General features: G+C 40.8%; 1 protein-coding gene across 1 annotated transcript in view; it reads left to right on the forward strand.

Moving 5' to 3' along the window:
* The window catches only part of CREB5 (cAMP responsive element binding protein 5), a 257,787-nt gene that overhangs the window by 172,841 nt on the left and 63,161 nt on the right, over window positions 1-21,785 (forward strand). The window contains exons 6-7 of the mRNA XM_074898084.1: window positions 15,726-15,852; window positions 18,004-18,114. Of these exons, the coding sequence (XP_074754185.1) occupies window positions 15,726-15,852; window positions 18,004-18,114 (238 nt within the window). The remainder of the gene's footprint in view (window positions 1-15,725; window positions 15,853-18,003; window positions 18,115-21,785) is intronic.

The raw sequence follows: 21,785 nt of genomic DNA on the forward strand, positions 1-21,785 counted from the left end.
TTCCTTTTCTTAGATTTGGATTCTTAGGTATTTAGGGCCACCAATTGTCTTTGAGCCAGATCATGGTTGTGCTATGTTGCTCATTTGCAAAGGCAAGCTTCACAGGTATTTCTGAACCTGCAAGAAGGGTTGGAATAAGGAACATCTAAAGGGACCACCAGTGAGCAGCAGTAGAATTTGTTTCTTTTTGCTGGGGGACGTGGATTTTTCAGTGGAGGGGCAAGCAAGTTTATCTTCAGCTGCTTGTACTGACTCAGTCTCACCTGAGCTTGCATTTATGGAGGGGAAAGTGCCAATGGGCTCTGCGTTGTACCCCAAGACAGGACTCCAGCCGAGGGGAGGGCAGCCCTCAGCTGCATTTGGGCCGCTCTGGAGCACCACTCGCAGTGGCTGCCTGCAGGACAAGGGGAGTTGGAACGTGGGGTGTTTGACAAAGATGACATCTCTTCCAGCCTCCCTAGGCATGGCCCTGGTCCTTGGCAGTGCGGGAGGTGTAGGGCTGGGAGTGTGATTAAAGACACCTGGGTTTCCTAGAGGTCTTCATGCCTAGAATTAGGCACGTGTGAATGGAGAGAATTAGTCTAGAGGTCAACCAGAGAGACTTCCACACCCCCCCACTTAAGTTCAGAAAATGAAAATACTGATTTACTTACCACTCTCTGTGGCGATACTGAAGCAAAAACATCCAAATATCTTCTAGGATGCAGCTGCCAAAGAAACGTTTCGCAGCAAACACAGAGGGGCATCCCTGTGGCAGCCTCAGCTGAGGTGCTAATGATTTCATAACCTGTTCTTTCATTATGCAAGTTATAAAACCTGCTGAGACTATTTGTCATGGGGGTGCCAGCTGCCAGGGCAGGAGCCAGGGCACAATGGTGGATCAATAGTGGGTTTACATGTGGAACAGATCTGTACTGTGTGTTTTACATACATGGCTTTGAAATGACAAGAAAACAGCCACTTTCTATTTCCATTTGCATTAGAGACGTTTCATGAATATCTGAAATAGACATTTATTGTGACCATAACCCTACCACAAATTAAAATCAGATCCCAAATCCCCTGTGAAAAAGAAGCTCGTTAAAATGTATGGAGATGTCAGAAATGATACTAAATGACACTTAACTTTAAACCCCAAACACTGCGCTTATCCATGGTTTAGGGTTAAATCTACAGTGGAAATAAGACCAGGAGCTAAGCAAGGTTTACAGGGGTGGGGGATGTCCCAGTAGATGTATAGCCACAAGCTAAAAAACAAACAGCTGGTTGTATGTGTCTGCCAAATGCAGTGTCTTGCATATATACTGCTGCATTTTCTTCTCTTCAGACACAGATTACCTTTGTTACATATCCTACATAGACCAGGCCAGATTTATACGAGGTGTAATGTTGATTCAGATGGTATGTTGCTACAGAGAAAGAGATAAAGGCAGATTTCCGTGTTGATCTAAAAGGTACTCATCTGAATTATTATTCCTAAACATTCAGTTTCTCATCAAATTTTATGTATCAGCCATTTTAAGGACTTGTTATCTGGTAGACTAATGCCAGGGCTAAATTGATATTTCGCAAAATAGACCAGGGGAAAAAAACAGAAATATGCTGACCTGCAATCTGCCACTACTCTTTACATTCATCATATTTGCCTTTCCTATTAAAAAAAATAAAACAGAACGACAACAGAAAACACAGAGTGGAGTGAGTAAGCCATGGCTTCCGACCCCTGGAAATCAGCCATACTCACTGCTGTGCAAATTCCTGCTGCTCTCTGAGCTGAGATCATACTGTTGGAGATGGCAAGTGTATAGAGCACAGATCTGTATCTTTCTTCCATTGCTAAATATTAACAGTAAAAAATAAATGCAGGTGATGCAACAGGCTTTGACTGGGCCTATTTATGTGACACTTGAGATATTTTAACCAGATCAGTCCAATGTCTGGCGGCTCCCTGTGGGCCAAATCAAATAGATCTGATGTTATTGTAAACTGAGTGGAGCTGCCACTTCATTGTTTAGGTAAAGTTAACATTTTTTTACATGTTCACCTGCACTGTATTGGCGTGTCTCAGGGAATGAGTGTGACAAACACTTTGCTTATTTTATAGGAGACATCTAGTAAAGGGCACGTCATCTCCTTTCCATTCTCCTTCTGCCTCTTCCCCTTCCTCAGGTGACAGCCCTTTTCCTCTGCCCTCCCAACATCTCCAACCAACTAGTTTCTAAAAAATAAAAGAAAGAAGAAAACCCACAAAATCAACTAATGTTTCTTGAATGTCAGCGTGCTCCGACTTTGTCAGGCCAGCAGGAGAAACAAATTACGTTGTCAGAGGCCTTCCACTGACAACTCCAGAGTACCCGTTCCCACAGTTTAAATCTGGAAACTCTTAATGCAAATGCTGCTCTTGATTCCAATGGCTATAGTGGCACTTCACTGAAAAGCGGTGCTTTGGAGCTCAGTTTTGCAGCATCAGGCAGTCAGTGAGCGTTGAAATGATGCTCATGTTCCTGGAAGGACTGTTTTCGGACCTTTGTGACTACTGTTGATTCGGGCCATGTCTAGATGACTGGCATTATTTCAACCGTTCAGCTTGAGAGGTCCTTCTAGCCTGGTTAGCCTGGAGTTTTTAAACTGTTTTATGCAAAGATGATTCCTCCTTGCTGAATTGTAATACTAACTGTGAGGTACAAAATCTTAAAGTTAACCATATCCTCAGAGTTTCAAAGTTCACCTTGTTCAGTTTTTGAGTCTGCTGATCGTAATGCTGCTATATTACTTCCTCTAGCATGGCAGAAAGCACTGTTTCAGTGGCAGTTCTCAAAGGGATAGTGGAGGACAAAAGAAACAGTGCAAACCAAAACTATTCATGGAGTATGTATGAACACTTAAGTTCATGTTAAAGACATGAAATAAGGAATCAGGAAAAAAAAAATTAACAGTGTGTTAGTTCATACTGCAGACTCTTGGAAGTTGACAGAATGAACTGAGCATTTGCATGGCTGCCTACTGATCATTAAACCCTTTATTCTAAATTTGTGCAGTGGATGCTGTCTTAATCTTCAACACAAACTTCTGGTTTGGGAGAATGTTTCCTCCTTAAGACAACATGTCTCTCAAGACAAAAATAAAATTAAAAAAACCCAAACAGCTGTGAAACACTAAACCAGAAACATCAGTACAAATTGGAAGGTGAAGATGTAAAATAAACTTTCTTTCTTAATGTGATGTAGTGTATCATTAACACACATAAGTCAGCATTTCAGGGTGTAATTTAGGAAAATATCTTCATAGGTGTCATACATCTTTATGGATCTGATTCTGTTCTAAATTACTGTATTAGCAGCACTCCTGTGAACCTCAATGGCAAGAGCATTGTGCCCCAAGAACATCTGCCACAATAGGATCAACTTCCCCTTGCTGCACAAGGCAAATATGATGAATGCAAAGAATAGTAGAAATCTGGATTGTAGATCAGCATATTGGCTTCAGTTATGGTAACAAGAAGAGCAGCAAGGGTAGAATTTGGCCAGGGCTTTCAGGAGAAATGTTGTGAGTATTATGGTGATCCTCCTGCTTCGCTTCCTAAACTAATCACCACCAGGGGTCAGGAGAAATTACTCGGTAGTAGTCCACAGATGTCAAGGTGTAAGGTGGGGATTTTTGTTTTCTTTTGAAGCATAAGACATAGATCACTGTCAAAGCTTGTTTTACAACTAGATGTAATGCATGTTATGTACTGTGTGTTTATGGAGTGTGCGTGCATGTGTGCGCATGAGTGAGATTCCCAGTTGGTTTAAATCCATTGTCTTTGGCAAAGCTGCATGCTATACACCATTGAGAATTGGCTCTATTGCTGTTGATATGTTCATGCTTTTCTTATTGTTTTCTCAAATTATTGTGTTAACTGGGTTACAGCTCGTGAGCTCTCTTTATTTCTCAGGTTTATATTTCCTCAGTGATATTTTACTCATAACCAAGTACATTTTGAAGGTCACCAGGTAGACTAACGTGCAGAGCTGTTTAGGAGAAAAGCTTTGAATACGCTTCTGATTCTCTCATTCCAAAGAACGGTTCAAAAGAGAACAGCAAATGCCCCGTAAAAAAAAAAAAAAAAAAAAAAAAAAGAGAGGTTTGCCTTTTCATATTTTATGCCATTTCCACTTGCTTCTATTAAAACATATTGTAATAGTAAGTATCCTTACTGCTTTAAGCTAGAGAGTCTAGAAAAAATGTGCTTGGTATCTGATGTTACTGACCACTTAGACTTGCTGCTTTTTATTATAAGTATTGGCTGGTTTGTATGCATGTCTTTAAAACTAAGATTTAAGATTTACATATTATCTGGAATTTGAGCTATAACTAGAAAGGCTACTGTAGCCACAATAAGAATGAAAATAACCCTAAACTGTTGAAAATTCAACTCGGAGCACCCAAAGTGGTAATGACTGCAATAGTAGTTTTGTCGATATTTATAAATCAATGTAAACCAGAAACTGGATGTTTTAATTTACTACAGTTTCAATGTAACTGATACCCTCAAGTTTAGAGCTTTAAGCTTTGTGAAGTGCAATGTTATTGCAGGGCATGCGTCCAATTTTTAAAACATTATATAGATTGGAGACAGATGAGCTTTTCAGAATTATTTTAGGCCTATTTTGATTGAATGCCTGAGATGCATTTTCCAGTGGAAATTAATTGCATTGATGTGAAAACAAATGAACTCCAACCTTAAAATTAGCTGCAGGTTCGTTCTTGAATCAGTACTTAAAAGGGAGGGAGCAGGCGCAAGATAGTGACTGGAAATTACATGACAATATACACTTTGTTGCAAAAATAACCTTTTTTTCAATGCCTGCTCTTTTTTACTGTCTCAGTGTGCATGCATGCGTAGGGAGAGAAATTTTCCTATGTATCTGTGGTTGCACATGAGTGGACAATGGGTTTCACTAGCTATCACTTCTTCCCCTTACATGCTGCTGGAAACCTTTGCTGGCCTGTGTCAGCATCTAAGTGTCGGTGAAATCTCCAGCAGTGCCTACCTGTAGTGCTTCTGTCATTCCTGTGGGTCATTTCTGGAATACACCATTCAGGGTGACTGTTCTGGGGGACTTTATTAGCAAATAGCAGCTAACATGATTTCCACCCTTCAGTGAAATTTGCCTTAGCTATGTAAAAAATGCTGTAGTTGAGTTTGGGATTCCTGTTTGCCCAACTGATGCTCTCAGTCAGTGGTAAATCCCATTGAGAGGTAGGCAGAGAACATAACATGAGCTCTTTAAATAATGAGAGCAGACAACACTGTCTCAGAGCTGATCTCTCTTGAAGTACAGCTGCAGTTCTCCACAAATTTATTCTTTCTGCCTCGAGATTCACCTCTTCCCCGTGCTTCTCATCCTTTGTCTGATGGGATTTTTAGCATGTTTAAGAGATGAAGCACATGCAAAGGTTCCTCCCAGGAACTGGCATATATTCATTTTGATCTTTATGAAAGTTTGAAAGGAATCAGTGAAGTGGGTTGGGGGTGGGAAGAGGGTCGCTGGAGATAATGTAGCTATTTGGCAGCTCTTAAGATATTTTTACACCTGGAGGTTACATGTTAAACAGATAATTGACACTACACCCGCATGTATTTACTCCTCTCCCTCCTTCCCCGCTGCCACCCACAGAAACAACCAGAAACTTTGAGACACCAAGCATGTTTGAAGCTGTGACTGTGATGGGCCACGCACAAGTATTAACTTTGCTCTGGGTTGTAGAGAGAGCTTGGCAGAAGTGCTAGCAAAGCAATGACCGTTAAAAAGCACAGAGTATCTCTATGGTATTCTTGTTAAAGGACGGGATTAAGAGCTGGCTTTTGGTCTGCCACTGATGTCATATGTCATCTGAGACTTTTCCAAGCTTCTAATTTTCTATTGTATTTATTTGCTATTTGTTTAAGAAATCACGTTTGTATTTTCTTGATTTCTATTGTGTGTGTTGCTTTTACAGTATTTTTGGTGTTGGGAGTAGAATTTAAATCTCAGTAAATAAATCATCTCGTGTATATACCTACTTGTTTTCTTCACTAGTGACTGTGGGCAAACTCTACTTTCCGTAGTGCATACAGCACAGTTGTGTCTTGTCAGAGTTAGACAGACTAAATCTGCCAGTGGCAGATGTTGGAGTGTTTTTCTCTTACTGAGACTTTTTTCATTAGTCAATCTTTTTCTAGAAAAATTGTGACCAAATAGATTCTCCAGCTCCAACCGTATCATTATGGCTATGTGTGCTATGAGTTGTATTGCCACACGGTCTTGATCCAGCAATGTTTGGAGCCAGTCTTTGTCTTTGTACAAGCTCTAGACTGACAAAAATGAATGAGAAGCTGATGGATAAAGTTTTATTTATTTTCGTGGATATGGAGCTGAAGAAATTAAAGATTCAGATTCACCCTATTTTCTTTTTGAAAAATTGCTGGAAGCTCCTTTTGGGGTGCACTGTGTCTTTCTATTGATTACTAACAACAACTGTGTTTCTGTTGGGATTTAAAGTAGGTGCCTGAAGTGAATTGGCCTCAGAAACCAGCCTGGGATTTAAGGCCTGTCACTTAAGTAGAAATCTGGTGTTTTAATTGAGGACCCTTTTTCTCAACCTCTTTGGGCACAACAACCTTCCCGCTCTAACTTTACAGCATTTAATGTGGGAGCACGTGGGGGGATGTTGGGGAAGAAAAAGTCAAAGGATGTTAAGCCATCCGTAGCATAAGGTCTCCATAGCAGTCCTGTCTGCCTGCGGGTATATAAGATCAGCAAGTACATCTTTCTTAGACACCCAGGCAGGCAAACATCTCTGAAACACAGGGGCTTGAAACTGCTGCCGCGGCATCCATCATCCTGTGGAGGACAGTGAAAACATGTGCTGTCATCTTTGACATTTTAATTGAAAAGAAAGCTTACACAGATTTCGACCTTAAGCAGTGTGTTTATACAAGTGTATACAGAGAAATAATCTGTCAGTTCAGAGCAGGCTCATTGCTATAGGAGTTGGTTTAGTAACTGAACAATCCAACATTAGCTCACACACCTTGCCTTGTTCCATGCCTCAATAATTTTTAGTAGAAATACTTTGCCTAGAGGCATGCAGTTATTAAAAAAGAGGCTCAGCTTGCTTAAAGTCTGGAATTATTAGCTCATGGTAACAAGCCTGCACTGGAGAAACTGTTGGTTCTTTGTTTTCATGACTTTGCTGTAATTCACCATCTTATTTTCAGAGACAAACTTCTGCTTTGTTTGGGAAGTAAAAAAAAAAAAAGAACAAAAAAAAAGGAAAAATAAATCACTTCAAAAAGATTTTTTTTTCATTTTTACTATAAAGCAGGGTTCTTTTATCTTAGTATTTATATTAAATTGCACTGATCCAAATAATAAGGGTAAATAGAGAATTTTGAGAAATTTGGCTTACCACATTTCCAGTATATGGATCAGTCAGTAGTGAGTACTCAGAGAGCTCTCCAAATATCCTCTCAGCCCTCTAAGAGTAAAGGGAGCTTTTTCTCCCTTCTTTTTTGCAACATCCAATTCTTTTCAGATGCAAAGTTATGAAGGCCAAATAAAAACTATTTACACTTCTGTAATGTGTTTGAGAGTGAAGTCACTTGAGCAAATGAAGGCTCCAGCACCTTTAGGTAGCACAAACCTATCAGAAGAGTTACTTGGTGTTCAATTGTCACTTTTGTCTGGATGCTGGCGTTAGGTTTCTTTCCAGCTCTTTAACCTGCTGACATTTTTCTTCAATGAGCCTTAAATTTTCAAGTTTTCTTGAATTTGCTTGCCAGGGTGGAGTCTTAAGCCTGACCCTTAAAAAGAATGCACATGTTAGAAAGTGTTTGTGTAGGCTTTATTGCTGTTATTATGCCTGGTTTTAAGTCAGCTGCCATTTGGTACGTTTGTGTATTACTGCTACCTTTTTTTCTTCAATAAAAACTGATACACCTTTATTTGTGATGATGCAAAATAATTTGTTTTCCTGAAGAATTAAGCTTAGTCCTGTCTGAGCTGAGAGACCATGACGACAATGGAATCAGTTTGACATCATTCCTTGCTTTTGTGATCAGATCATGTTTATGCTTCAGTTTTTTCTTTTTATCTCACTTTTTTATTTTTTTATTACAATAATGTGGTTTTATATGAGCTAGTTCTTTATAATCACTTGAACCTGCCTTTCGCAGTGTTTCCTTGTTTTGCTTTAACTATGCCATTATCCTCCATGTATCATTTGTGAGTTCCAGCTGTGTGCTTAACACTGTGCAGCACATAAACTTCTCTGAGGAGGTTATAGTCTTAGAAACCATTCTAGCTTTTCTTATTTTTCTTGTAATGGGTCAGGCAATAAGACCCAGTGAAATATTTAGAGGGAAGGAAAGATTGAAACCAGCAGTTTCTGAGACCTGTAAGAGCCAAAAGGCAAATGTTAATGGGTTCTGCGAGGCTTCCAAGGACTTGCTGGTCCTTGTACTTATGCTGAATTTGCAGAGGTTCCTTAAACATGTGTTCGGGAAATATAGGTGGCATTACCACAATTGGAGTTTCTAAAGGCAAGATTTATCATTGGCTAAATCTTTAAATAGAATTTGGGCCACGCATTACAGCAGTGGGGCTGCTGATTTGTGGGGCTTTTCTCCTACAAGTTTGGGTGAAAATTAAAGAATTCTTAACAAATTTTGGAGGCATTTTGCCACAGGTTTCTAGTATTTTAATGTGTATATATATACATCCCCTGTTCTTTTTTTTGTCTTATTCTTTCTCTTCAGTTAGATGTTCTGTCCCTGTGAATTAAATCAAGTGAGCAAGAGTGCATTTCTGATGGGGTTGCTTTGCTTACAGTTAACAGCTTCTTATGTGACATTAAGTGATATGTGAATTGAGAAGTAACATCTTTTTGCTTGCTTTTGACTTTGTCCATATCATTTCATATCTGTATGCTGCATCTTGCTCCTTTTATGATGCTTGTTGCTGAATTCCTTCGACCTCTGTGCCAATGTATAGCTTGTTATCTTAATTGTGCCAGCTCTCCTCAAACACTTATATGGGCTTTCCCTTCTCTTCTGAATCAAGCTTCTTGTCTTTAAGACTTTTTGCAGTTTAGCCTTATCTTATCTCAGTCCTCCACTTTCTCATTACAGTGTCAGGCATCACTTTCACTTTGCCAGTGTCTTTACCCTCAGCTAGTTTCTCTTTCCCAGGCTGAAATCTGTTCTTGTCCAGCACTGGGAAAATACCTTAAGGAAACACATATATGAAAATATATGCACACTCTGTTTAAAAACCTCTATAGAAAGCATAGCTTTGTCTGGATGCTCCCCAAATCCGCTAAGTTATGAGCCACAATTTTCTCTCTCCAGAGTATCGCCCTCTCTGTGTCTCAGTTACTCCCTTCCTCTTGCAAACTTCCTAAGTCTTGTCATTTCTGAGCATACAAGTTAAAAAACATACAGAGAAACAAGAAAACAACAGAGGAGTGCCACTAAACTGTCTCCAATTCTTTAGCATATTTATTTGCTTCTGTGTTCTGTCTCCCTCTTCTACTTTTCATCTGTTTTGTGTCTCTAGATTGTAAACACACTGTGTAAGAATTGTCTCTTATCTGTGTTTGTACAGTGCCAGGCTCAATGGGGTCCCGGTCCCGACTGGGACCTTTGGGCACCACCACAGTATAAATGTCTGCTACTGATAATAATAATCTACCCACATCATGCAGATGTCTGAATTGTCTGAGAAATACAAACAAGGATCTTTACTAGGTTGGCAGGGAGCCATTAATTTTAGGTGCCAATTTTCTTTTCCCCTGAATATGCTTTGGCTGTCTAAAAAACCTGGCGACACAAACCTCCCACTTCTTGGAAAGCTTGGCTCTTTGGTGATGCTGTGATTAAAACATTGTTAAACATGGCATACGGCAGGTCAGGTGAGGTCCCTGCAACTATGTGAGGTATTCCAAGTACTTGTCTGATGCTTTGTTGCTGCTTTCCTATGTGTTTATTTTTTCTTTCCTCCTCTGAGTGACAAATGAATAAATTGAAACTAGACAGAACTGCCTGACTTTTTTTGGGGGTAGGGAGCACCTCAAATAATGGGCGACAAATGAGAAAATCTATGGTTGGATTGATAGACTTAAATGATGGCACTGTGGATCAAACAACAGCGGCAAGCGGCATTATGTGGTACACTTCTCTCAGGTTAAAACATTCCCTCCATGTTTTTGCCCTCTGACTGAATTTTTCAGATATTGAAGGCCAGGGACAGCACTTGGGTCAGGTACCCTAGCCTTAGTAGCTGCTGTGGAAACAGTTTGCAGCTGGTCTGTAGAACCACATGCTCCAGTGAACTTACTTTATAGCAGTGAAAAGTTTAAGTGCAACAATACCTGGTTGTTCATGGGACATTCAGAGGGTAGACTGTAGCCAACTGTGCTGATTCTCAGCATGGTACGCTGCTTGGGTGCTTCAGCCTGAAAGCCACCCAAACTGCATGCACATACTGTCATAACTTGAAAAGACCCAGGCTGCTGGTATGCAGTGGTTGCTCCTCATTACATTGTTCATAATGGTATCATTGCTGCCTTATTCACCTGTGTCCCCCTATTGCTTCCACTAGCTCCCTCTCATTTTATTCTGGGTCTATAAGCTTTTTGGGGCAGGACCTCACCCACAGTTTTTAAATCAAGGCTTCTAGGCACTGTTGTAATAAATATATATATATGTACATACATATATATGTATAAAAATGATGAAAGTCTGGGCAAGTCTGTGTTGCGTAACTGGAGCGTGGTGCAGGAATCCCTGAGCCAGTGCTGACCCAACATGGCAAACTGCCACAGCACAACCAGCCACCTCTGGGTTGCTCCTGCGTGAGCTGACTGGGTCTGGAGGCCATAGAAAGTCAAGAGGTGAGTTCCTTTGCTCCAGTGCAACTCCATATACTTAATGGCTTTTCCACATCAGAGCTAACTAAAGTAGAACAAACTGGGTTGTGGTGTAGGTATTCTTGCTGACCTTGCATGAATGCCACATGAAGGAGAGTAAGGAGCAGGTGAGAGGTCATGGTAAGACCCACTGACCCAGAGTGTTTTACCATAATAGAAAACATACTACAGTGATACTTTAAATAGCATCAGCCCTTCTGCATGTAGCCCTGAATGGTCTAGGTCAGTATGAACCTAATCTCATGAGACCTCAGCAGCAAATTATCTGCAGAAACTGTCCTTGAAGACTACAAGTTAAAGGAAGCCTAGTCTTTTAATAGATGAATGTAGTGTTTAGTCATCAGACAGTCTAGAAAACTGGGTCAGATAGATGTTGCATCATAGCAGACAGAATATTTAGAATTAATCAAGAAGTCACGTAGCAAAGTATATATCATACATATTTGATTACATTAGTGGAGTTATCTTTGATTGTTGGGTAGAGTCATATGATGGAACATGATCGAGTCACCATGGCTTAGCGGGGTACCGCCCATCTGTTTAAATGCTGGTAAGGATGACTCATGGTGTTAGCACGACCATGCAGAGGGAGGGGAGCCAACGTGGTCAGTTACAGCAGCTTGGCTAACACGTGGTATTTTACTAAGCCACTGTAACGCTATCCATCCAGGCCATATACACCCAAAGAGACAGTGTACAAATGCTGACTTGAGACCTCATCGTGTCCAGCAGCAGGCTCCTGCTGGAACACAATGAAAATTTTTAAATTTGGGAAAAACCCCACAGATGGCCAGATTTTCACTGAGGTTGAGCACTTGCCAGTTCTCTATCTTATCTGTCCTTTATTTGTGGGCTGTTTGCCCAACAACCCTATTTATTTAGCAACACAGGTGCCAAGGAATTAAAATCCCTCAGTCAGCAATATTGGCTGACAGGCTGCAGGCAGCACCTCCTCAGCATTTACAAAGAGAGGAGCAGAGTCGATGTGTCCAACATTAAAAATAACAACTATAAACTCTAACTGACTTTCTTTGCTGCAGGATAGAAAGCAACAACAAAAGAGATTGTGTTGTCCTTGGAAGGAGAAGAAATGTCTTAGACAAATTGAGTATCTCAGCCTGTACAGTTCTGTGCCATATACATTCCCTGAGTTCTGTGCAAGTGAGTGCACATGAGCACATGCTAATCAATGATCTGTATTCAATGTGGAAGGAATAGAAGTATCTATGAGTACTGGCCAATGTCAGCTTCCCTGATGGGGAGCAGAATCTGGTATGCATTATATAGCACTTTTATTGGTGGCAGAACCGGTGCAGACTTTTTGACAAAAGAGGGTCAGCCTCGAAGCACAAGGTTTCTCTGACTGTTCTGCACCTCTTTGCAAAAAACACACTTGGGAACAGACTAGCTGGAGTATAGCAAGAAAAAATACCTGAAGTACTGAGGATTTTATTTTTTTTTCCTCTAGCTAAGTGTAAAGCATATGCAGACCCCCAAAGCAAAGCAGCGTTAAAGGTGAAACTGGGGACAGCAAGGAAGCTTCTTTGCCATTTTAATAAATACCAATAATTCCCTTTTGCCCAAGTCCCATATTCCCAAACTCATTAAAGCAATTTTGGAAATTTTTTTGGCTCAAGAACATATAAGCAAAACTCAAACTGTGCAGTCCCATGAGAATCACTTGCACAAATTGCATAGGTCAGGCCAAAGTAAGTTTCTGTCAAACAGCCTAACACCTAAGCTTATTATGAAACTGGTGAATTGTGCAAAGAGTCTATATGTGGGACAGTCTCAGTATTAATAAAGGGGGGGGGGGGGCTGTTGTCGTGGTACTGGTTTTACTTTGGCCCCACTGAAAACTCAAGTGATAATTTTATTGAATGCATTGCTCTTGTTAGCCAGCACAGTTTCCATAGGCCATGTCTAAGCCAGTGGACCCAGAGGGCTCCAGAGCTTTGGTGGGTGGGTGGGTGCACTCCTTAGTCTCATCCTAGGGCAGGTGTGAGAGTGCCCCAGCGCTTTCTCCTTTCCTGCCCACTTCTCCCTGCCCATTCTCCTGGGAGGAAACCCAGGGTGCGTCCTGGGCAGGGCTACATCATGCTCTGTTCAGCGCCTCAGCCCTCCTAGCGTGGGGGTCTCAGCCCTTCTGTCTGGCAGCTGTCACGGGGACTTTAAAGTATGAGATAGAGAAGACCTGTTTGAGTTTGTTGTCTGCTGCTCTGCAGGGCTGTAGTTGCAGTGAGAATGGGCCAGTGGGAAGTGGACTCTGCTTGTGGGGGTCACCACAGCCTCTGGAAACCAAACTGCGATCATTGTCCTCCTCACATTCAGCCTAGTATCTCCTTACTTTTTTCTTTTCAAAGGGTCACTGAATCTGCTTTGCATGCTATTTTGACCCTGTACTAACGATTTGTCAGTCCTCTTGTGTGAATGAGTGCTGGTACATGGAGCAGCTGTGTTTCAAGTGGAAAGTAGGATGGGTCAGAGACTGTGTACTTTATTTGCTGAGCTCGTTTTTTCTGCACTACATCCATTCCACTTAACACCACCTCCACAGCATCCCAGTCTTCACCTTATGCTGAGCTGACCATAGAGTCTCCTGTCCCAGAAGCTGATTTGTACTCCCTCACAGCACTTGTTGCACCCTCTCACAGGGTTACACCATGTATTTGGGAGACATCGTCTTGAGTTTCTTTGGGGGGAATATGAAGATGTAAAGTACATTATATTCCTCCATCAGCAGATAACCAGGAAGGCATAGGAAGAGCTTCTTGTCTGTATCTGAGATACGTTTGTTGTTGTTTTGTTTGGATTTTTTTTCCCCTTTCTGAATAAGTACTGTATGTGTCTGGGAGGATTTTTAAAACATCCTTCAAAACACAGCCTTTTTCTCCATAGAGAACCAAGACAAAAGGATGGGTTCAGTCATGTGCAGCTGCTAAAGAGAGGGCAGCTGAGGGCAGAGGGGTGGGAGGAGCAGGAATGTCTGGATATGAGGGAGTGGACAGGGCAAGGACTCTGAGGTGGCATTTGTTGGGACAGAAATGTTGCTGGGGGGAACGAGCTTGAAGAGCGGAGGGTTGAAGGACTGAAAGTCCAAGGATGGGAAATACTGGAGAGTTTTAGGGAAGAGGGGATTATCTAGAGGGATAGATTGGTTTGAGCTCTGGGCAGGAGAGGACGAGACTGGTAGGTCAGAAGAAGCTGGCACTGCAACTTTGGGAGCCTGGACATGATCTCCTCCGTAGGGGATGCCTGTTAATCCCATTACTCGCAGCCTTTGGCCTCTTTGCTTGTTGTTAGATAAATAGAAGTGACAGTTGAAGTTAGAGGAGGGGTGTATGTATTCATGACTGACAGTATCACAACTGGAGGGGTAGGAAGTAAAGCCCCATCATTTGGTGTGACAGGGTTCAGACCAAGTGGGAGAAGCGACTGCTTTCTCCCTCACAACTCTGAGATTATGACTCTGCTTCCCTGACCAGCCCAGCCCAATTTTGAGGCTTTCATGGCTAGCTGTGGATTTGTCACTGAAGCAAAGGATGTTTCTGCCAAGGCTGAAAATCAACATGATGCTTACAATCTCCAGATGTCTTTAGACTCTTTCCATGCTCACCCCTGCAGATGCCCTTCTGGACTATGCCCCCTTCTTTCTGGTCCATCTCGTACTTTAGGGGTATCTCTCCCGCCTAATAGACAGTGTAAACCATGTACTATACTGCAGAGCATCCCGCTCTGAGGGAAGGTAACATGATAACTTGTACTAGCAATGTTTGTTGAGGCACTGCATGTGAAAGATTTCTTATTTTCATGTTTTTTCCAAAAGGTAACAAGTTATATTTATGCCAAACTTCAAGCAACTCATACCTTCTTCAAAACAACAACAACAACAAAATTTAAAAAAATTAATTTAATTGATTCCCAAGACCACATTCTTAAAGGCTATTTTCAAAGAGTAGTCCCATCTTTGTTTAATCCCTAATTTTATGATTATTCTTTGTGAGTGGGCCTGATTTCTCACATGCACTCTTTTCCCTGTGCTGCACTTAGAAAAATCCTTCTAAATATTTTGAACTTCTTTTGCCAAAATAACTCACTTAGCTTTTTTATATGCCATACTTTTTGCCTTTACAAGCTACTTAATCTGAATGTAATTTTGCTAATTTTCTTTCTTTTTTTTTATTTTTTCTATTTTCTGTGCCCTGGTGACATGCTAGCTGGTAAAATAAGGAACCTTGCTTTGGAACAAAGGCTTGGTAGAGTTTCACAGGAGAGAGTATCAAGAGCAACACGAAATACTCATTTTAGAGTAGTTTATTTATAGGTGATAAAATTTCAAAATTAATTTAAGAGTGTTTAATTTTCTGTCATCATCTGCAAAACTGTCATCCATATTTTTGTTTCTGAGGGCTGAATTTACAGCAATGGACCGACATGACATGCCAGGAAATTTTCCTGCTTTGTCTAGAAATCTTTTGCTGTCCACTGTAAGATGCAGAGGTGCATAGACTGAGACTGGCTGTTACATTTACATTTATGTTCTGTCAGATGAACTATACTAGTACCTTAGCTGATAAATAGTAGAGTGAAGGTGATTCATCTGTTTCTTGAAAACTTTCTGTTCTACTGATTTCTTCACAAGAGGACAAATGCTGGATTGGTTTATCTGCACTTGCTTGTCTAGAGTTGCCTGTGCCTAGCAATGCTGGCACGATAAGACTTGTTCTGGTCTCCGTAGCCCATGACAGCTTTCTTTCCTTTTCTCCTAGGCCTGTACCAGGTTCTCTGTCTTCATTACTGCACCTACACAATCGACAAAGACAGCCCATGCCTGCCTCTATGCCTGGAACCCTACCCAACCCTACCATGCCTGGATCTTCTGCTGTACTCATGCCTGTAAGTTTTTTGGCTTGTGTTTTGGTGGGGGGAAGAAGGTTATTTTTTTGTTCTGTTCAACCTATGAAGAGGTGAAATTCTGATGGATTTTCTAAAAAATTGAGGTGTAATGAGTTAAAGAAACTGGACCTTTTTCACTGCTTCATCTTACACAATAGTATTTCTGGTGCAGTTCATGGCACGTTAGTTAGTATGAGAGTGATTAGAAATGGTTTATATAAGACTACAATTTCTGGTTCTCACACCTGGTCATGTAGGTGAGATCAGTATGTCTGTGCTGAAACAAAAAGATTTTACTGAAGTCAGACAAAACTGAAAAAGCCATGTACGTAAGTTATGTCAGTGAACTCTAAGTAATCCAATTGTTTGTGGGAGATAACCAGCTAACAAGAAAGAAATGTGACTTACTTTTCCAGCCTGGTAACTTGCATATAATTAGAATTTGGTTATGATCACTGCTCATCTTACACTCATTTCTACAGAGATGGGAATATTTCCCATCGTCTGGGAGACAAAGGGGTGCTTTGCAATTGTAGCTTCAAATTCTTAAATTATTTTAACAACCCTTTCAATATAAGACATTTGGGCAGGTTAGGGGTGGAGATGAGTAAGGATGGCATGAGGAAGAGGGCACTGGGAAAGGAGAAGTTTCAGTTTCATTCCACGATACTCTCAGGAAGACAACTTGAGAGTGATTGACCGTGGCAGAGAGGAAAGCACTGCTTGTTCTGGCTTTGCTGGAGTGAGGGGGACACTCCACAGGGCTACAAATATTCAGGTTTGGCTGCTATTTGATCAGTCATTAATAAGTTATTAATTAATAACTTGTCAATAAGGCTTTCCTGGAATATTGACCAGGAAGTTCAACAAAAAAAAAAATCTAAGACGGTCATCGTGGCAGTTCTTTTCTGGCATGATTCCTGAAGAACCTGAAATGGTGCAAACATCCTGCTTCAATGTAAGCTCAGGGCCTTTGGGTTGCTGCCGGGGAGCCCTTTGGGCAGCTCAGCTTGCAGACAAGGTGGTGGGCTCTGTCTGAGAGCTCCAGAGACATGAGCATGGAGGTGAGACAGACCCTATCAGTGCTGGCTGCCCTGGGGTGCAGCTCCTGCCCCACAGCCCTCCTGAAAGGGCTGCAGAGGAGATAACAGTGGAATTTGCTCCTCCCTCGTGGAGAGGGTGAGGGGCCCCAGCAAGAGGCAGCTTCTCTCTGCCAACGGGATGTTGTCCTTTCCCCCAGGCCCAGCACCCGTTCTTGCTGGGATCATGGAGTGTGGGAGTCAATACCTCATCACAGGGCACAAAAAATACCTCCCCTGCTTGGAATAGCTCAGGAGGATCCAAAAGCTTCTTTCTTGTATGAGCCAAAGATTCAGAGGACTGGCCCAAAGCAAGGCAGGGTGCCCAGCTCTAGTTGAAAGCGGCACCATAACCTTACTTATCACCACTACCAATGACTAGTGGTGTAATAGGGCTTGCCTCTTTTTGAGGAAGATGCTCCAGGAAATTATTTTATCCAGACCTTACTGCCATTAGGTTTTGTTTGAAAATTGTGTCCCTCCCAGCCTAGGGAGATTAGCTTGCAGAAAGGGCTCTGAATAGCCAGGAGGAGTTCTGCTTTGGTTTTTGCTATCTCAGCAGTACATGAAAGCTTCTCTTACAAGATATATGGAAAACTCTTCTCGTCTGAGCAGTCCGAGTGAAGGAAAAAGAGCCAACTTGTTTTCCGTATAGTTGAGATTGTAGATTTTTATTTATGCTTTTAACAAGCTAAGTCGGGCTGCACTGACAGGGGAAGCCACAACTTTATACAGTGATGCTTTTAAAACCACTTAACTCTGAGTGTTGTTATACTGAAAGGGAGAAAATCATTACAAAAAAGTGCAAACCTGGGTGGCTGCTACATTTGTTTAGTAAAGAACCCTTTTCTTTATAATTGGCTGTGAGTTTTCAGGGCCGATTCTGATGAAACACACGCCTGTGTGCATACACACATGCAATCACATGCAATTCACAACACGGATTGTTATTTTTCCAGTCATGACTTGAAGAAATAAAGCTGAGTCCATTTAAATAGAAACTGAGCGTAAATTCTTGCAAATGTCTCCAGACTTTTTCAAACCTTTTTTTTTTTTCTTTTTCTTTTAAAAGATGGAGCGACAAATGTCAATGAACTCCAACATCATGGGGATGCAGGGGCCGAACCTCAATAATCCATGTGCTTCACCTCAAGTCCCCCCAATGCATTCAGAAGCCAAAATGGTAAAAAAAGAAAATTTTAAAAAAATATATATATATTCTTTTCTTATATTGCTCTTGCATACTGGTTACCCAGACAGTCGGGGATGTAGCCAGACACTGCTTACTTCATTCTTAGTCATATGTTATACTCTTTTTTCATACACTGCAGTAAATTGCCTTTGTGTCTATGAACTTTCAAGATGTTTGTAGTCCTAGCTGAACTCTCGGTGAGAGGGGACTGAAGTGAAGGGTGGGCTATCTGATCTGTACTGTGTTAAATAAGATTTTTGGTTCACATATGTAGAATTTAAGCAAATGGTCTGGCTGGTTCTCTGATGGTGTCTGTGCTCCACAACTTGGCTTAAATAAAATTGTCTGTTAATGAAGAATGAAGAAAAAAAGTGTCTGATGTGGAGGGAGCGTACATAATCTTTGCTTTTTCCAGGTAGGCTCATGGTGTATCTATGGCAGCGTTAGAAAAGCAGAGCAAACAATGTATATAAAACTGGGATATTTTCTTTTGCTTGAATGCAACAAGGGTGTTGCTGTCAAAAAGAAGAGTCAGAATTTGGACAGGAATTATTTATTTATATGAGACAAATGTCATAGTGTTTTCTGAAGCTGTCGTATGTGTTACAGGGTCAAGACTTCTCAGGCATATGTACTGGTGCAGGATTAATGTAGGTAAACTAAACTACAAGTGTTCATTTGTAAGTTTTCCCCAGCTTTATATGCACTCTCATGGAGGTATTCAGCACTAAAATCTCTGGAACTGAGTTCATCAATGTAGAAACACTTAGGCTTTCGGAACTGCCATTTGCTGGCTAGTGGAAATACGAGGACAGAAGTTTGCAGTGTAACTCTGTAGGGTTTTTATCCTCTCAAGATATCTCATCATAGTGAAAAACAAGAGTAACTTCATTGAACTTATTTACATGGCATTTTGCCAACGTAAAATTGTCATAAGTGAGAGAATGAAATCAAGCCGACAAAGATTAAGCAACCACATGTTTTTATATATTTCTACTTTGCATGACTGGTACATCTTTTAAAGTTGTTGTCATCTATCCTGAGGCAAAAAAAAAAAAAGAAAATCTTCTTGTCTATACGTATGATGAATGCAAGAGACTCTGGGTAAAGAGCAACAACGTATACAAGCTTATTCTATCTCTGTTGCCTTAGTTTGGATAGGTCATGCCTTTGCCTCACTGTTGGTCTGGGTTAGACTGTTAACCCAACCTCTGTTAACACCCCGTCTAAAACCACACTCTGTAAACATGCAGCCAGTTGGCCAGAAGAAGAGCGATAGCCAAAAAAGCTGGGTCCCGCAGCCAAGGAAAACCTGTGGTCAAGAGTTCTCTCTCTGCTGTACCACACAGTGACGGTGACATGCCAAATGGCAACAGCATCTGCAGCAGAGCTTGTTAAAAACTTTTTGGAATAGGCAAGTGTTTTTTCAGTGCAAGCGTAGCTGAGCCAAGCTAAATACTCCTTGGCTGAATAAATCTAAAACTGGCATCTGTTTTGGGGACTAAAGGTTCTGTAGTTTACTCTTCCCTCGCACCCCCTGCCTTTTTTTTACTGGAAGTATGAGGCTACTTAAGAACAAGATTAAATTATTGGTGCATATGGTGAGAATTCTGTGCTTTAATAGCTGAAACCGTACATTAATACAAATTACTTTTTAATCTGGATAAGCAGGTTTTGTCCCTAAACCTAATGTATGAAGGCACGGTTCTTTCAGGCAGAATTTGCTATCGGTTCCAAAACACAATATAGTGAACAAGCAGTGCCTTTGCTTCTCAGGGGCTTTCTGCCACTCTTTCAGAGGTGGAAAAAATCTACACATATTAACTCTTAAGAGTAAGAGGCATAATTCAGAGCTCCAGGACCTTTTTTCTTTTCCAGAGCAGGTTGGGTTTTTTTTAATACTCTATATTCTAGTTTTAACTTCATTTCTGCTTGAGCACACATGTAATGTAAAAAGTCTCTTCCTTTAGCTTTGAGGAGTATGACTCTATTAATACTCTGCATAGACAACAAGTGGAAAAAATGTAGGAAGTATTTAGAGCAAAATTATTTCTTACATGTAAGTTCATGATTTTTAAATCTGAATCATCTGTATTACAGGCATGTTTGTTCTTATTATTAACTATTTCACTTTGCTTCATGCTCAAAGCATGAGAGTTCGCATACTCTGGCGACTTTTTAAAAAAAATCAAAAATGAGGATGCTTAGTACCTTACTGGATTGCATCCTGCATTAAGAAGGAATTTCAGGTTTCCCCAGATTCGGCTAATGCTATTACTGCTGGTGCATCCAGCAGTACTTATGTTCTCTTTGGCTGGCCCCACTCTGTGAAGAATATGTGTTGAACACTAGGCAGAGTCATCTAAGCTGCTTACAGCTGATGACTGTAGTAACTGGAGAAGTTTGGGTGCCTGTGGGCCTGATCCATCAGCCATTCAAATCCATGGCACATGGATCAGGCCCATATTTCTTTGTGCCTAAATGAGAGAATGTAGGACAGGCTCCTCTAGATGTGAGACCAAATCCTTCTGGCCTCATAAAAGTATATACCTGAGCAATTCAAGCATGATTTGGTATGCAGCAGTCATAACACTATTTGGTGACGTGTGTTACAATTTGCTTCTGTAAAATAAATATGAATAAATAATATCAGTATGGGTGATGTGTGATGCCAGGTCTTTTGGAGAAAGCAGATAGATGGCAAAAGATTCACACCCTTGTTTGGTTCATAATCAGTTTGTAGTAGGAAACGAAAGACGGTCTGATAAATACAGATGTTGTCTGATATACAAGCACATCTACAGACACATATAGAATATGTGTTACATTAATGTTGTGTTCTATAATAAGCAATTTATCTATATGTATTTTAATCAGGTTGTATTACCTGGCATTTATAGAAAGCCGCACTCCGCTACCCAAACTGCTTGTTTCCTAGTTTAATTTTTTCAGGAGAACATTCCTTCAGACATTAAAGTATTGTAGATGACATCCCAGAACTGATTTAATTTATCACAACAACCTCAGTTTCCCTCACAGTGTGCCTCTCAATTAGGTTATCACCTAATGCTTTAAAACTGTTCTAGTAAATGAATGAGTGAACATCTAAATCAATACTGCTTTCTTCTTAGATTCAGAACTGAGCGGATAAAACCTTTATGCTGTGCACCAAAAACACACATTGATTTTGTATTAAAATATATTGCATTGGAAAGTGGAGGAAACATACAGCTCTTAGTGTACATGGTAAAAATATGCAGAATAGCATGTGTAGCATATTAACATGTGGTTCAATAGGCTGAGAATATTATGAACTCAGAATTGTTGGCGGTGCCTTTGCCTTAATATACTGCTTACATACAGTTTGATTTTGCAGTTTCAGAGTATTCAAGGTTTTATAATTCGGAAGTGCCATACCATGTGGATTACTGGAGTCAGAGATAAATAGTATGCACTAAACCACTGGAAGGCTGCGTGACAGCACGTCTTTTTGGTGGAGCTGATGCCTCTATCTGAATTTTGCAAGGCATTTATCTTTACCTGTAGAGATTTATGAGCACTGAAAGGAGGCATAAAAAGTGAGCTGGCAATGAAAATAATTGAACTTAAAAATACAGTTTTCCATTTGACCTCTTAATTTTTTCTTTTACCCTCTCTCTCTG

Source organism: Athene noctua, chromosome 2 (genome assembly GCF_965140245.1).
Source record: "Athene noctua chromosome 2, bAthNoc1.hap1.1, whole genome shotgun sequence".
NCBI lineage: Eukaryota > Metazoa > Chordata > Aves > Strigiformes > Strigidae > Athene > Athene noctua.